Source organism: Barbus barbus (assembly GCF_936440315.1).
Source record: "Barbus barbus genome assembly, chromosome: 49".
NCBI classification, from domain to species: Eukaryota; Metazoa; Chordata; class Actinopteri; order Cypriniformes; family Cyprinidae; genus Barbus; species Barbus barbus.
Window position 1 is genome coordinate 14,994,865 of NC_136727.1, and position 16,173 is coordinate 15,011,037.

A 16,173-nucleotide genomic window follows, 5' to 3' on the forward strand; every position below is an offset into this window, starting at 1 on the left:
AGTTTTCTCAACTTTTTGTTGTATAAACTTAAAACAAGAAGTTGAGAAAAAAAATCTGCTGAAGCTGGTTTCCTTAAACGTTTTAAGTTTGCTCAACTTTTTATTAATTTTTTTTTTTTTTACAGAGCTGTAAAAAAATCTAAAGTTGAGATAAACGTTTAAGGCAATCAGCTTCAGCAGATTGTTCAGTTTTATCAACTTGTTGTTTTAAATTTATACAACAAAAAGTTGAGAAAACTGTTACAGTGTGGAAATAAATAAAAACTAAAACTAAACTAAAATTAAAACTCAAACAAAACAAAGAAAAACTAGTAATATTGTAAAAAAAAACAAAAAAACAAGCTAACTTAAACTAAACTAAAATTAAAACTCAAACAAAACAAAAAACAAAACAAACTAACAAACAAAAAACTAAATAGCAATATTTAAAAAATAATCCAAAATGACAATCACATATAATTGCTAAAGAATTAAACTGAAATTAAATTGGAAACTGAAAATATAAAAATCTTTAATAGCATAACTAAATAGCATATAACATATAATAACACGGAGTCGGAGTAAAACAAAATCTAAAATGTAATAAAAAAAAATCCATAAAAAGACTAAATAAATTTAACATCAAACAATGATAAAAAGTTTAGAGTTCAGGTTTTATTATATAACATATAATAAGCATTTAATCCAAAAAGTAGCAGAAGAAAACAAAAGCATCTTTGTGAAGAATAGAAATACGATTTACATTTTTGCTTGATGAAGTCAGACTTTGAGACTAAGAACCTTGTGTGTTTATATTTCGCTGCTGGTTCTGAAGCAATATTTCTAAGATGAATGAACATGTTCCGATGCTGTAGATAAGACTGCATTGCATAACGCTTATGAAAGACAATATCACTATTCACTATATTTTCTTCAGGAATCTGCTGCAAATTGTTAGAGCATTATATATAATATGGGTTTTGATACTTTAGCATTTACAATTTTTAATTTGACTAAATAGTTGCTTTCATAATTTCATGTAATTCCAGAGTTTCATGCTGTGACTATAGCATGTTTATGTGTATATATTGTGTGTTTATGCATTATAAATATCCTGTGTTTATCCTCTGTATGTAGTAGGCCTAGTCTATGTAGTGACTTTTTCTGCAAGTGTGTCATGAACCTGTTGAACATTTAGCCTACTGTTGTTAGGCAAATGTTTTTAATTCTCCAAACAATTTTTGCCTGCGAAAATCTGCTAATGTGGCAGCAAATATAGGCCTAGGCTACGACTTTATGATGTGACTCTTCCCTTTAAAAAATAAACAATGAATGACAAATGTAATTCAAACAGAATTCCTCACACTATCAATATTTCATTACACATGTACTGTATTGGGCTTATCATGCAGGAACAATATTGATTTCTGAAATGGAAAATTGTTCAAACATAAGGCAGATCGCTGGGAACGACCCAAAATAATTCCTTGGGCCTATTTGTGTGGCAGCCATTGGCGAATGGTGAGAATGATATTTCTGTGTTATTATAACTGGCATTTGTCATAAATCAGCATTGAAGCCTCTCATTGACCCATGTCTGAGTCCAGTATAACCGAGATTTACCCAGCAGGCTGTGAGGTGTCAGTGATCCCATGAATTCTTATGTGCTGGGCACACGGTTCTGCATCACATCTATTGACTCTGGCACAACATGAAGAGGAACACGTTTATGCAAACAATTAAACTCAACACTCTTTTACAACCAATGTTCAGGCTGGAGACCAAACAAAATGATAATTTGTTCCACATGTTGGCACCAGGCTTGAAATACAGTGTTACATGATTGTACCTTTCAGTAGGTCTTAAAAGAGAAGAAAATACTTGACTTCCATTTGCCATAAAATTACGAGACAGCCAAACAAATCAAATTTCCTTCAGAAAAAAGAAGAAAAAAAAAAATGGTAGGCCTATGTTTACAAAGATAAATATTGTTGAGTGAAGAGCCAATAAATCTCCAGCTCATAGGTCAATGATTCATGACTCATTATAAAACGTTTCAGAGAAGGTTATGTGTAGTGTTTTGAAATATGAAGCATTTTATGATATTTACTTGTAACTTTAGCACGTCCAGCACGCATATTTAGCACATATAGGCTATGTGTTTCTTGCCAAATGGTTCATTCGCCTAAGAAAAAATAAACAAAAAAAGACATAAAATTAGGCCTATGTGTCCATGCAAAACTACAAAACTGGTTCTTTTTGAAAAGATTTGTGAGGCGCATATACATGTTTTCTATATGATTTTGTTATATTGCTCTGATGTTAATAGCAATATAAGATGTGTCTGCAGGATTTGAGAGTCAACACTGAACTCTAGCAGTTGGTTTGTGCATTGCACGAGCGTCACAAAGCGTTCAAACGAGTCATTTAACTAATGTACTTTGTCTATGTATGTATGGTGTACAAATATGCCGTTTGAAGTTAGGTCTGGTATGATTCCCTGTCATTTGTAGGTAAACGCTTTCATAATCTGTCCAAATATTCTGCATGTGCATTATGTTTTACTGGGCTGTCTCAGTCTTGATAATACACATTGTGGCCAAATTCACAATGTTTGTGTGTATTTTTGTCTGAGGAATGTTCTTTAGGAAACTGAAATCTGTTTATTTTATAAATAGAAGGACCAATGGGATTGTCTAAAAATAGAACTATTCCAGAAAAGAACTTTGAAGGCGAATCAAGAATAGGCAGCATTTTGTAACCAATGTGGGAAACGTGTGAGCATCATGGGATTATTTCCCAGCATGCTCATGTCGAGAGCCAGCGTTAATTGTGTAATATTGTTTTTGAAGTCCCAGATGAAATGAAGCATGCATGCTAATGAATGCAGGCTTTGTGTTTATCTGTTCAGACGGCAGCAGGCCCTGCTAAAAGAGATGCAGCATACGTGTTATGAACTTTCCCCTTTATTTTGCACAAACACTTTTAACGAGTTTCCAAATGAATCCTTTTCTCTGGATTAGGCACAGAAACTTGCTGTTTTGCTGTGTTTCTGGGATGCGGCCTAGATCTTTAAGGACCCCAAACTGACAAAGTTGAATGAAGTTAGGGGGCCACTAGCGGTGTTTCCGTGGAAACAAATCCACATAGTCACATGGCTTCATACTAATGAACATTCTCACCACTTCTATCCAGACCGAGCAGTTTGCTGGTCACTTTTGGCCTATGCCATCAGCAGCATGAGCCTAACGGGGATCGATCTGTCTCTTAACGGGACGGCCTTATTGAAACCAAATGACACACAAACACAAGCCGCTCTCTATGGTGAGTAAACCACGTTTTAACTCATGAACATGATCCACTAGCATTTGACAATCACGACATGTTATCTCGAACTGTATATTTTGTCATTTAAAACCAAGAAAATGTTTACGCTATCTATTTTTCACTTTTCTCTCACAGAAGTCAAGGTGTTCAACATCACCCTTTCATCAGTAGCTCTGTGCGTCCTGACAGTGACAGGAATCATCAGCTGTATCTCGTACCGAAGACACAGAAGGTGAGTAAACACCCGTACAATGGGGAAAAAAAAAAGTGCTGGACACTTAAACCACAGATAATGTTTGTATAAATGTCCTTGTGTTAAAAGGATCTTTAAAAAAAGTGAATAATTTGGCAATGAAAGAACACAAACATTTTTTTGGAAAAATATTTCAGTGTTTGCAGTTTAATTGTCAAACTATAGATATATTGTTCAAAATTAAAACAAAAAGTACTTTTGAAAGAAAAAAAGTAAATCCCCCAAGGAGACATGATAATTGAAGTAGTGTATGTGAGATGGGAAGTAAAATTATATTTCAAGAGTTGTATTCCCCTGAGCATCTTTGCATTCACCTCTAAAAGCATTGGAATAGTTTTTCCTCCTGCCTCACTATTTCCATCACAAAAGTTTGCAAGTAAATTCAAAAGCATCGAAATATGCTTTTTTTTCATTGCTTTTGAGTTTCTTGCAAAAGCATTAAAATCTAAAATCCTCCTACCTCATATTATTTCCTAATCACACAAGATTGGCAAATTCATACAAAGTTTCTCAGGCGATGCATTGAAAACTCATTGAAATATAATTAGTTTCAATGCTGCGTTTGCTCACAAAACGTTTGTATGAGAACGTTAACATTTTGAGTGAAGTTTTGTGATTGTATGCAAAAGCATTCTTCCCATCACCATATTTTTTGGTCAAAACCATCTTATTGGATCCTAAATTGTGTCTAATAGCTGTAACGGTATGTATCTTTGTGTCACAGGAAGTATAAACGGGCGCGTGTCTATGAGAGCGCCATAGCCAGCGAGGTTCCTGAAGAGCCAGTGGGTGTTATGTGTGTGAGGAAAACCCATAGTTTCCGTAACCCACTTGCCCTCTTCAGAAGACAGGAGGGGCCGAAGGACAACTCACGCATCCACTACATCTACACCAACCCTCTTCCTGTGGGACACGAGGAGGACAGGATCCCCCCTCACACCATATCCATACACACTCCTCTCACGCTGCAGGACTACGCCAACGACCCCAGCAGCGGCATCATCCTGGCCCCGCCCATTTTTTACATGCAGCTGTAGAAAATGTGTTTAAAGAACAGTTTGCACACTGTCATGTCATCCCAAACCCGTATCACGCTCTCTTACGTAGAGCACAAAAAGAGACGTTTAGCAGAACGTTCATGCTGCTCTTTTTCTTACAATGTAAAGAGAAACGCTGTGTATCTTTTTCCACAATTTAATTGGCTCATAAAACAGCTGATGAAAGCGTGCTTTATAAAAGAAGCAGAATGTGAATTATATCCACCAGAAAAGCAGAGAGACCAAAACTGAGAGAGAACGACAGGGAAAAAATCACTGGCCATCGTTATGACGATGACAAAAAAAAAAATCAGTCAATATTTTTAGACAATAGGCTGAGTTTCTCGGATCAGCCAATCCAGAGCCTCCTTCCTGCCTTGACGCTCGAGCTCCGCCCCAATTGTCTCCCGGCATTTCTTGTGGTAGTCATTCACCCAATCACGCTGCAGGAAGACAAGTATGTATTATTACAGCAATCCATGCTATAATGAAAGCCATTTCACAGAGGTTTAATGGAGAGGTTTACACTTCAATGTTTACAGGTATGCTGATGTAATAATGATGTCATTAGCAGAGTACGCCATCACATGTAGCCAGAAACGTGTTTTAAACTTTTAATTTTTTTGTGCTAGCTAGTTTGCCCATAAGATGGCAACACTGACCTGTGGTTCCACATTCAAAAACAAAACAGAGGATGAAAAAAAAAAAAAAATGTTGCCTTTGAAAAGTTGTGTGTTCCGCTACAAGTGTACGCTAGCATCTGTTTCAAAATGTACCGTATACTTTGAGGTTTAGAAAGCTTAAATATTTTTTTTTTTATCATTTATTAGATTTCTTAAAAAAATAAAACACTTTGTAACAAACAATGTTGGTGTGATTTTTTTTTTCAGAGTTACAAACAGCCTAATTGCTAAAAACACAGCAGGTGTACCTCTTTCTGTGTGAGCAGGTCTGTGTCGATCATCTTCAGCTGGATGGGGACCAAAGTGAGGGGTTCAAACGTCAGACTACCTCTGTTTCTGTAGTTATACTGAAAGGAAAGGAAAAGCGGAAATATCACACTTGAGATCTCTCAAAAGTTCATTAAATATGTTTTGGTTTAGTTTGCGCTGTTATGTCTTTGACACCTATCGGTGTGGATGAAGCATCACACACAACAACAAAACACTGGACAAAAATGAACCTACTGCATCTTTGAAATGAACTGTGTCAGAACATTTAAGTATTTTCTAGGTATAAATATGAACAGATTGCAAATTTTGTCATTAATCACTTACCCCCATGTCGTTCCAAACCCGTAAAAGCTTTGTTCGTCCTCGGAACACAATTTAAGATATTTTGGATGAAAACCGGGAGGCTTGTGACTGTAACTTGTGATCAGTAACGCATGGATGCGTATTGTACTCGTATCCATGTGTTACTGATGACAGAGAATAGCGTACGCACTTTACGTCCATCTGATGCTCTCCAAAGTGGCGCTACGCTGACACAGAGAGGAGACGAAGTGTTGAATAAATGTTATTTTTATTTTCTTCGCGTACAAAAAGTATTCTCATCGCTTCATAAAATTCAGATTGAACCACTGATGGCTATTTTGACGATGTTTCTTTATACTTTTCTGGGCCTTGACAGTGTAATTTATTATGCAGTCAATGGGACAGTCACAAGCCTAAATCATCCAAAATATCTTAAATTGTGTTCCGAGGACGAACGAAGCTTTTACAGGTTTGGAACGATATGGGGGTTAGTGAATATTGACAAAATTAGCATTTTGGGGTGGAGTAACTCTTTAAGGTGTGATCTGATGCAGTCATTACTTTAGTTTTGGCAGGAATAACCAGGACAACGTTTTCTATCCGAATGCCAAAAGATCCATCTTCATAGTATCCAGGCTCTTGAAACAAAAGAAATGAACAAGTCTTAAATTTACCTCAGAAGTAATTTACAATGTATTATGTAAAGATATCACTAAAATAAGGAGAGAAAATATAAATGATTTCCGTACCATCGCTGACAATCATTCCAGCCTCCAGAGGTTCGTCTGCAAACGTTTTGTAGCTGATGCCACATGGACCTTCATGTACATTTAGGAAACATCCGACACCGTGGCCGGTGCCATGAAGATAGTCCAACCCAGAGTCCCAGAGAGCAGCACGAGCAAATGAGTCCAACAGGTGACCTGAACCCAAGAGCACAATCCACTGAGACAAAATATTTCTCTCTCTCAAACTGCTACAAGTGTCTGATTTTAAGCTCTTACCTTTGGTTCCATTGGGAAAAACGGCAGCACTGACAGCGATGTGTCCCTTTAGGACATATGTGAAGCATTCCTGTGGAGATCAGAGCATGGAAGGACAGAATTATTAGCATTATGAGTAGACCAATAGTCTTCAGACAGTAAAGTAGGAAGAGTTTGATCTCGAAGTAAAAAAAATGTAATGGAAATGGAAAATCCACAGGTTTTTTTGAGATTATTTACCTTCTCATAATCAGTAGGTGTTCCAAAGTGCACCGTACGGGTCACATCTGTAGTTCCATCTCTGCATACCAAAGATAAAAAAATAAAAAAATAAAATAAAATTTCATAGTAGATATTATTTGTATTTTTTTTATCCCAGATAACTACATTTTTAAGTATAGAGTTATTGTATCAGAGTAAAAAAAACTTTTAATTATGTTATTTTAATTCAATATCACTCAGGAACAGCTAAATTTACAAATAAATATTATCTCAGGTTGACTGTTTGTGTGCTTACAAGTACTGAGCTCCGGAGTCAATAAGATAAACTTCATTTAGAGAAAGAGTCCTGTTGGTTTCTGGGAGGGGCCTAAAAACAAGACAGAAAAGGAGACTTAAAATAAAACACAAATTCAATTAAATGTATTGTATTTTTAAATACTGATTATTAGAACAGCTCACCTGTAATGTATTATGGCCCCATTTGGTCCCACACTAGAGATGGTTGGGAAACTCAGCCCAACAAAGTCTTTCTGTTGACTAGATAGAAAGAAAAGAAAAGATTTTCAATTGAGAGTAGGTTGTTTTGCTGCCTCAGTGTCTGCAGTTCCACAGATCAACAGTAAGAGGTGCACAATCTCATATAAGACAAAAACAGCAAGCAAAGCGGCTCTTAAATTCCCTGCCAAACAGTTCTTTATAGAAATACATATCTGTGGATAAATTCATTATTTGATTCTTGTTACAGGTCAAATGCAGCATGGTTGGCTCACCTTCGCAATTCTTCAGCTTTATCCGCCACTGATATCTCTGTAACCGTATCTTTGGGAATCTGTGCAAATTACGAATACAAGATCTTATATTTTCTTCATTCATTCAATAAAAAGGACATTTCACTACAAAAAAAGCAAAGGCATTGAGAAAAACTCCTAAATATATTTCCAGTGAATAAAACAACAAATTGTATACAATGATACCTCTTTTTCCAGCCAAGCAAAAAGTTCACACAGCGCCACTGCGTCTTTGATCTGTGATAAAAATATTGTGATTCATAAAGCAAAAAAGTATAAGATATCTGAAATATCTCTAGTTATGTGGACTTACGTGTGCCATCTTCATGCCTTGGATCTCTGTGGGGTTCTTGACGGCTTTAGCCAGACATAAGGGTGTGTATGGGATTGCAGATCTGTGGGACTGAATGGTTACAATTCTTTAATCAATAATATTAAATCATATTCAACCATTTTAGATGGGAAAAAAAAAATCAAATATCAAGACTTATTGAAGCAATAATTCACCCAAAAATGAATATTTGGGGAAGATTTACTTTTCCACAGGTCATCCAAGATGTAGATGAGTCTGTTCAGATTCGGAGAAATGCAGCATTACAATACTCACCAATGGATCATTTGCAGTGAATGGGTGCCGTCAGAATGAGAGTCCAAACAGCTGATAAAAAACATCCCAATAATCCACACCACTCCAGTCCATCAGCTAACACCTTGAGAACTGCAAAGTAGCATATTTCTAAGAAACAAATTCATTAAGACATTTGTAACTTCAAACTAAAATATGAGTCCTCCATCTATAATATTGTTTTCTCCAGTTAAAAAGTTGACTTGTCTGAATCAGGAGAAAAATATGCCAAATTAAGCACCGTTTACAAGTGAAAACTGTCTGAAACTGTTCTAAACTAAACTTTTGCTGGGTTTTGATGCGAGAGGACAACAAGGGATGGCCTTTTTCACTGGAGGAAGCGTTATTATGGATTATAGACTCATATTTTGTCAAAAGAAGGTTCAAAGTTAAAATGTATTAAAAATTTATTTGTTTCTTACAAATATGCAGCTTTCACAAGACATTAATTAATGGACTGGAGTCATGTGGATTACTTGTGTATTAATATCATGTTTTCATCCGCTGTTTGGACTCTCATTCTGACGGCACCCATTCACTGCAGATGATCCATTGGTGAGCAACTGATGTAATTTACCCAAATCTTTTCTGATGAAGAAACAAACTCATCTACAACTTGGATGTAGAGCAAATTTCCAGCATAATTTTCATTTTTGGGTGAACTATTGCTTTAAGGTTTAGAACACAGGCTGCATTGCAACCATAAAAAGACATACATCAGCATTCAAAAACCATTTAACTTAAATATATGACTAATTTCTGAGCAAAATGGAATATTCCACATATCTTGACTCACCTTGGGTATGACTTGTGTAAGAGCGCAGCTGGCCTTGTCACAAATCCACATTTTTTCTTTGGGTGCCAGCGTCGAACAAACCACCTGCAGCTCCGTGTACACAGACTCATATGGAAAACACTGTATGGTCAGTTCTGGTTTGCTCGGCCTGTCCAGTTCCAAATGCTCCCGGACCGCAGGGTCCAACAGACGCTTACTGTCCACAAACAATCTAAAACAACATATGGACCAAAGGACAACTCTGAGTGTCAGATTTCATTCCAAACCTGGAAAATTGTCAGTATGAAGTGAAGAACCAAGAATGCAGTTTTACTTTATGTTGCTAATGCCGATGATAGCGTAGGCGAAAAACACAGGGTTGTACTCAATGTCTAACCCGCGCAGGTTAAAAAGCCCTGTAGAGAGAAAGGGAGATTTTATTTGATATATTTTCAGTATTAAGTCATAAATCATGCAGTAAAAAGGCCAAAGAATGTGAATAATAAATTGGAGCACATACACAAACTTATAGATACACTAGCATTTCAATTCAAAATATTATTAGAATTTAAATGAAATGTTTATTTTAAAATGTAACTGTATTTCTATAACAGCAAAATTACATTTTCAGCATCATTACTAAATTTACTTAAATATGGCAAAACAAGCTCGTCCCTCACACGCAATCATGTCCATAATTATCAACATCTGACACAAGAGCTCTTTAACGGGGGTTAATAAGAAAGTGGAGAGGGAACGAGTGCCAAGTCGTGATCTGACCACTAAAAACACACACACAAAGCGTGCTGTCTGGCGATACGTACATGCGATCTCATCTAGAGCTGTGACCACAAACCAGGAAATCTTCCTTTCTGACATTTTTCCTCTCAGAGCTGTAACCTTATCTTGCCAGGTGAGACCTACATGGGAAAAAGCACCCACCACAACATATTGTCTTATTTTACTGTGGCACAAACTTGTGTAGAGGCTTTATGACTGACCTGTAAGATCAATCTATACTTTAAATCATCCAGTGAGATGTGCTGACCGGTGTATTTGAGGCCCAGTGTGATGAGTTTGGTGCTGGGTCGAGTGGGCCGGTTCTCCCAGATGGCGTCAATGAGATTGTCCTGCACCGCAACCAAAGAGTGACCCGCACTGCTCAAAGCCTTAGACATGTTCTTCCACTGGTCTGAAAACACAATCACAGACACATGATGCACCTGCACGATGTCTAACAGTCAAAATCATTCAGATTTCTCTCATTGCATCCACAATATTACTGTGTGTGAAAATACTATAGAAGGTACATTTAAATAATAAGAAGCCTTGAATGTTAAATTTTAATACAATTGTTTTTATGAAAAATAGGTAAAGAGAGCATTTTAAATTCAACAAAATACAGCATATTTTAATATATACAGCATAAGAATAAAGAAGTCTATCAATAAATTAAATCCCTCCTAATATGTAGAAACTATTTGTATGGATAACTATATTAATTATTTCCAGAAGTCTAGATTAATATGGACAAGAGATATCCCCATTTTACCGATTAATACTTTTAAGAAAATTTGAAATAAATTATTAACATAACTTTAAATAATAGATAATTTTGAATTCACTAACATATATTTGTACACATAATAGCATGCTCCCTTAAAAATAAGTTGCATGACACCCCTATTAATATTAATGAAAATATTTGCAAAACTCTGTTCATAATGGTCTTGTTGTTGAATTCCTCACCGGCGGCGATGATCCAAGGGTCGACTCCCACTTTTGAGTTTTCTGGAAGAATGCTGATGAGCCAGTCCTCCTGAGATGGTGTTTCCTTCAGCCCTGACAATATAAAATGTCAATCATTTTCAGATTGTTCTTTCGAACAATGTTGTATATTATACACTAATCAATGTAAAGCTCGAGACTGATTTCTGTAAAGTCGTGAAGTTCAGTCTCAAATTAAGGAATGTATTCTAATAAATGTTTTGAAATGGCTTATGAAAAGCAGCACCTTGGCTGACATGCTTTAACGATTATGTAATAGCAATCCGATAACAAAAGTAATGACCTAGCAACCGCACATCATAAAACTATGCTAACATTCACTGTACCCATTTTCATCAAAGTCCAGTTATTGTCCATCTGTTGGCTGGCCTGCAGGAAGTACCGCCCATCTGTCCATAAAGCAGCATGCTGTTCTGTCACAATAGCAGTACCTGGAACAAGCATCTTTATAAATTACAGTCTATACATTTATAAATCACAGATTAATTATTTAAAAGGCTTTATGTTTATAAATTACAGGCTGCATATTTACAAACCACAGGCTCTATGTTTATAAAGTTATACACGTGTATACATCACAGGCTGTTGATTGTTTATAAAGCAAAAGCTGAATATTAAATGTTTATAAATCACAGGCTGAATGTTTATAAATCACAGGCTGAATGTTTATAAATCACAGGCTGAATGTTTATAAATCACAGGCTGATTTTTTATAAATCACAGGCTGTATACTTATAAATAACATATTGTACATTTATAAAGCACAGTTTGTACATTTATAAAATCACAGGGCGTATATTTTTTAATGTTTAATGTTTAAAAGGTTGAATGTTCATAAATTACAGCCAGACCACAGGCTCTATTTTTATGAGGTTACATGTTTATTCATTACAGGTTTATTACTCACAAGCTGTACATTTCTAAATTCACAAACTGCATATTTATAAATCAAAGGTTTAATGTTTAAAAAGCTATATGTTTATACATTTTTATAACACAGATTGTGTTTTTAAAAATCTGTACATTTCTAAAAATCACAGGCAGTAAGTTTATAAATCAGACTATTTATAAGGCTGAATGTTTATAACTCACAGGCTGTATTACAGTATAATACAATTGATATTACTATAATTTTGATTAAATTACTATTATTAATATATTTAGTCGTAGTATATGAGGGAAGTTGGTTTATACTTCATCCTGCCCTTGAAGGAGCCACACGTGGGCCACCAGTCAAAAACATCTGGTCACACCACTGAGCTGTAAATCATGTATAACAAAGCAGTCTTTCAAAGTCATAAGATATGAATCACAAATTCCAGTTTTACTTCTCCATTTTTTGAGTGACAGTCTTTGGAGTGGGGTGAACTGCATTGTCATGCAGTGACAGTTAAGAATTGTCACGTTTTTTTTTTAAATCTGGGATTATACTGTCTGCTTTTGATCTATTTCTATTTATATAAGTAATCTATGTCTTATTATCAATGCCACTGTTTTTATGTGTGTGTTCACCTATGATTCTGTAGCTCTATAGTTGATAAATCTCCACTATGATCCAGTAAAAAAGGTATTAATTGACACTATTGTCATATTGCAATTATATAAAATTGTATACTTTGACGTTACACACACCTGCAGAGCCATTGAATCCACAGATGAATTCTCGTCTGCAGTCACAGGGCGCGATGTATTCACTCTGCAGGATGAACGGATGAAGTGAGAAAAACAGAGAGATGAAGGGAAAAAGTGAGATCAGCTCTGTCAGCAATCAGTCCTAATTACTGCTAATTTAACCAGCCAGCAGAATGAAGGAAAACACTCGGCAGGAGGTCACACACACACACACACATGTAATCAGAGGTGATTTCATAATCACAGAGCCAGGGAGGAGGGGGTGAGGGAAGCCCATCACTCACACAATAGATGTTAAAAGCCATGACACGGACACACACACACACACACACACGGACACACACGGACACACACGGACACACACACACAGCAGCTGAAGTGAATGATGTCATTTTTTGGTTCTAGGGTGTTGAATGTTTATAAGCTTAAATGTAAATTTATCACAGGCTGTATATTTTTAAATCACAGGCTCCACATTTATAAGGTGGAATGTTTATAAATCACATTCAGTATTTTTTTTTTTCCAAATCACAGTCTGTAAAATTATAAATCACTGGTTGAATATTTATAAATAACATGCTGTATGTTTATAAATCACAGGTTCAGTCACAGGCTATATAAATCACACTCTGCATGTTTATATGGTGAAATGTTTAGAATGGGTTAGAGTTTGAATGCTTATAAATCACAGGTTATGTGTTTAAAAATCACGGATTGAATGTTTATAAATCACAGACCATATATTTGCAAATCATGGTCTGTACATAAATTATAAATATCAGGCACTATGAAATGTTTATAAACATATAAGATAATTTTTATACATGACAGTCCATATTTTTATAAAACACAGGCTATATGTTTGTAAATCATAGGTTGAATGTTTATCAATCACAAGCTCTATGTTTATAAGATGGGATGTTTATAAATCACAATCTATACATTTCTAAATCACAGTAATCACATTTGTGGAGCACAGCTCAAAGGTTTTTTCAGCAGGTTTTAGTGTATTGAGATATCACCTGATGTGCATCTCCTGATGGGACGATGTACGCTTGTATGGGCTCTGTGATGTACTTCCTGTTCTTCATGGCCTGGCGGAGCTGCCTGAGCAACTCCACTGTGATCTTTGGAGACATAGCGTCTGTTGAGAGAAAAACTTAAATTTACACACCACGTAATTTCTTATCATCATCTTATCATCACCAATGACTGTAAAAAAAAAAAAAAAAAAAATCAGCAATTTGCCAATTTTTCAATCGATATCTAATTCTAATAAACATGACCTTTCACTTTCAACCCTATGTTAACCAAGACCAAAAAAACAAACACTATCTTGAATAAATGTAAAAAATGCAACCTTGATATTTGATTATCATAAATTAAATCCGCTGCTAGTGACATCAGATCAGCTTACAAGTTTATCGACATGATCACAATGAACAAGTTACCAAAGCACTGACATAACAGACATCTACACGTTTCTGACTGTGCAAGCGTGTGTGTAAGTACAAAAAAAGGCTTTTGTGAACAAAGAATTACCTGCAGCCATTTTCCCTGTGAACCTAAGATCTTACTGGTTACGTGGAGCTCAAAGTTGGAGAGATATGAGATTGTTAACCTGTACCTTGCACAGACGGTCTCTCAGGTGACCGTCCCACAGTTAAAGATTTACTGTCTACGACTTCTTGTTCTGTGATCATGCAATCATTTACCAAACTTTTTACAAAAAAACTACCACTAAACCTTATTAGATTTTTCCGTCAATGTTATCAAAGAATGAGGGAATCAAATTAGTGAATTAATGAAAGAAGGAATAAATAAATATTCGGATTCAAGTTTACACTGTTCCTATGAGGGACAATATTATAATTTATTAAAAATAATCGTAGTAATGTTGGGGGAAAGCATGGTTACTATAATGATTTATTTATTTTTTTTACGATTCCAGCATATTCAAGTGATAGATATTTCAAATATCTCTCAGTACAATTTAGTTTTATTTGTATTTATATATACATATTTTAAATATTTATATATAGGGCTTATTCATTCACAAAATAAACACTTTCTCAAAAGCATCGACAGGCCAGCGTTAAATCATCCAATCACGACGCTGGAATTATCATATCAGCAGCTGATTGGACAGAAGGCTTTACAGTTCAACAATATAAACAATCAGTTTTTAAGCATTAATTTAGACGGGAGCTCTACAGTGTACGGGGACATAACAACGTATCAATAAACTTAAATTAAAACCAAATAAATTTATTTTTTATTATGTTTTGTCCGTGGTAGGCGTGGCAGTCTCCCATACCGTTCATCCAAATACAATGCTTTCAAAAACATAAATGATGTTCATCTGTTTTCATTTATGTCTTACCTACTATTTATTAAATATTTGCTTTCCCTATCAAAGGAGAGCGCTTGTGTGATCCGCGCCGACGCTTCTTCATTTATCAAAACACAATGTTATGCAAGCGACAATAACAATAAGACTCGTGTTGGTCTCAGGCAGCACAATCCACTGCTGTTTTCTGAGCCTGGAGCACACACACTGAACGACTGACATCAAACAAGTCACCAGTTACCTTAGAGAAGCGAGTCTTGAGATGTAAACTATTGTTAAAACTGCTGTTCCTTGTGTTAGTGTGCAAAGGAAGCTGCCATTACAGTGACGTCTGCGCTCACGTGACACTCTGCCTCTTCCAGTCACACGGCGCGTGCAGCGTGCACTTTAAGTCAGTGAGCGCAACGCTTTTGACATAGTAGACAGCAATCTAGTAGACATTTGGACATGTTTTATATAAGTAGGTATATATATATATATATTTTTTTTCTTTTTTAAATTTTTATTTTACTTCTTTTTATTTCACTTTAATTTTAAATTTTATTTATTATTATTATTATTGTGTGTGTGTGTGTGTGCGTGTAATTTGAAATATGAAAATGTTTTTATTTTTATTAATTATATTTAACGTTAATATATTAATAACTCTTTTGAGTAAATGAGTTTTATATAGAGTAAATGAGGCACAAATCTGTACATAAGTCTTCTGTTCCAGATTATTACACATTATTATTATTGTAAAGTCTTATTTAAATGTTTCTGTTCTCATGTCAGATATGTATGTATACCAAGACCACAACAAATTCCTTGTGTTTGCGCACACTTGGCGAATAAAGCTAATTCTGATTCTGAACTAATGAATATGGTAAATGGATCGGGTAAGAAGTCTCGTATGCTTAAAAATGCTGCATTTGTTTGATCACAACAATTTTGTGAACTATGAATACAAATTAAAATAGGCCTAACTAATTTAATTAAAAAATATTTTTAAATTAATACATTTGAGCATTTTCAGCATCATCAGTGTCACATTTGAGATATTTCTTATGATTATCAAGGTTGAAAACAACATTAGGATTCTTTGATATAAAGTTAATTTGAAACATGTATTTTTAACAGTGTAAAAATCCTGTACATCCTTGCTGAATAATTTATAAA

At 35.2% G+C, this 16,173-nt stretch overlaps 2 protein-coding genes across 3 annotated transcripts; one reads left to right on the top strand and one right to left on the bottom strand.

Annotated features, from left to right (window-relative positions):
- Positions 1-3,129: 3,129 nt before the first annotated feature.
- On the top strand, positions 3,130-5,453 carry LOC306867241 (uncharacterized protein). Its single transcript, XM_079412845.1, has 3 exons — positions 3,130-3,303; positions 3,442-3,538; positions 4,284-5,453. Exons 1-3 carry the CDS (start codon positions 3,219-3,221, stop codon positions 4,594-4,596), a joined length of 495 nt encoding a protein of 164 aa, XP_079268971.1. The 5' UTR covers positions 3,130-3,218; the 3' UTR covers positions 4,597-5,453.
- Positions 4,747-15,379, bottom strand: LOC306867240 (xaa-Pro aminopeptidase 1-like). Of its 2 annotated transcripts, none has more exons than XM_079412843.1 (20): positions 15,257-15,379; positions 13,688-13,809; positions 12,666-12,729; positions 11,360-11,464; positions 10,995-11,087; positions 10,294-10,437; positions 10,070-10,165; positions 9,580-9,661; positions 9,267-9,477; positions 8,159-8,248; positions 8,032-8,082; positions 7,828-7,886; positions 7,517-7,594; positions 7,353-7,424; positions 7,076-7,136; positions 6,857-6,926; positions 6,602-6,775; positions 6,414-6,490; positions 5,528-5,626; positions 4,747-5,039 (listed from the first exon to the last, which is right to left on the bottom strand). In XM_079412843.1, the coding sequence occupies exons 2-20, from the start codon at positions 13,802-13,804 to the stop codon at positions 4,920-4,922; spliced, it is 1,863 nt and encodes a 620-aa protein (XP_079268969.1). In that variant the 5' UTR covers positions 13,805-13,809; positions 15,257-15,379; the 3' UTR covers positions 4,747-4,919. The 2 variants fall into 2 exon arrangements, with proteins under 2 accessions (XP_079268969.1, XP_079268970.1); XM_079412844.1 differs by having other exon boundaries at positions 15,049-15,354.
- Between the last annotated feature and the right edge of the window lie 794 nt (positions 15,380-16,173).

Coding starts and splice junctions, on each gene's coding strand:
- LOC306867241 (XM_079412845.1), top strand. CDS start 3,219: ATGAGCCTAACGGGGATCGATCTGTCTCTTAACGGGACGGCCTTATTG. Junction 3,304..3,441: donor AACACAAGCCGCTCTCTATG/GTGAGTAAACCA, acceptor TTTCTCTCACAG/AAGTCAAGGTGTTCAACATC. Junction 3,539..4,283: donor TCGTACCGAAGACACAGAAG/GTGAGTAAACAC, acceptor TTTGTGTCACAG/GAAGTATAAACGGGCGCGTG.
- LOC306867240 (XM_079412843.1), bottom strand. CDS start 13,804: ATGTCTCCAAAGATCACAGTGGAGTTGCTCAGGCAGCTCCGCCAGGCC. Junction 9,662..10,069: donor AGCTCTAGATGAGATCGCAT/GTACGTATCGCC, acceptor TTCTCTCTACAG/GGCTTTTTAACCTGCGCGGG. Junction 5,040..5,527: donor ACCTGCTCACACAGAAAGAG/GTACACCTGCTG, acceptor GTCTTCCTGCAG/CGTGATTGGGTGAATGACTA.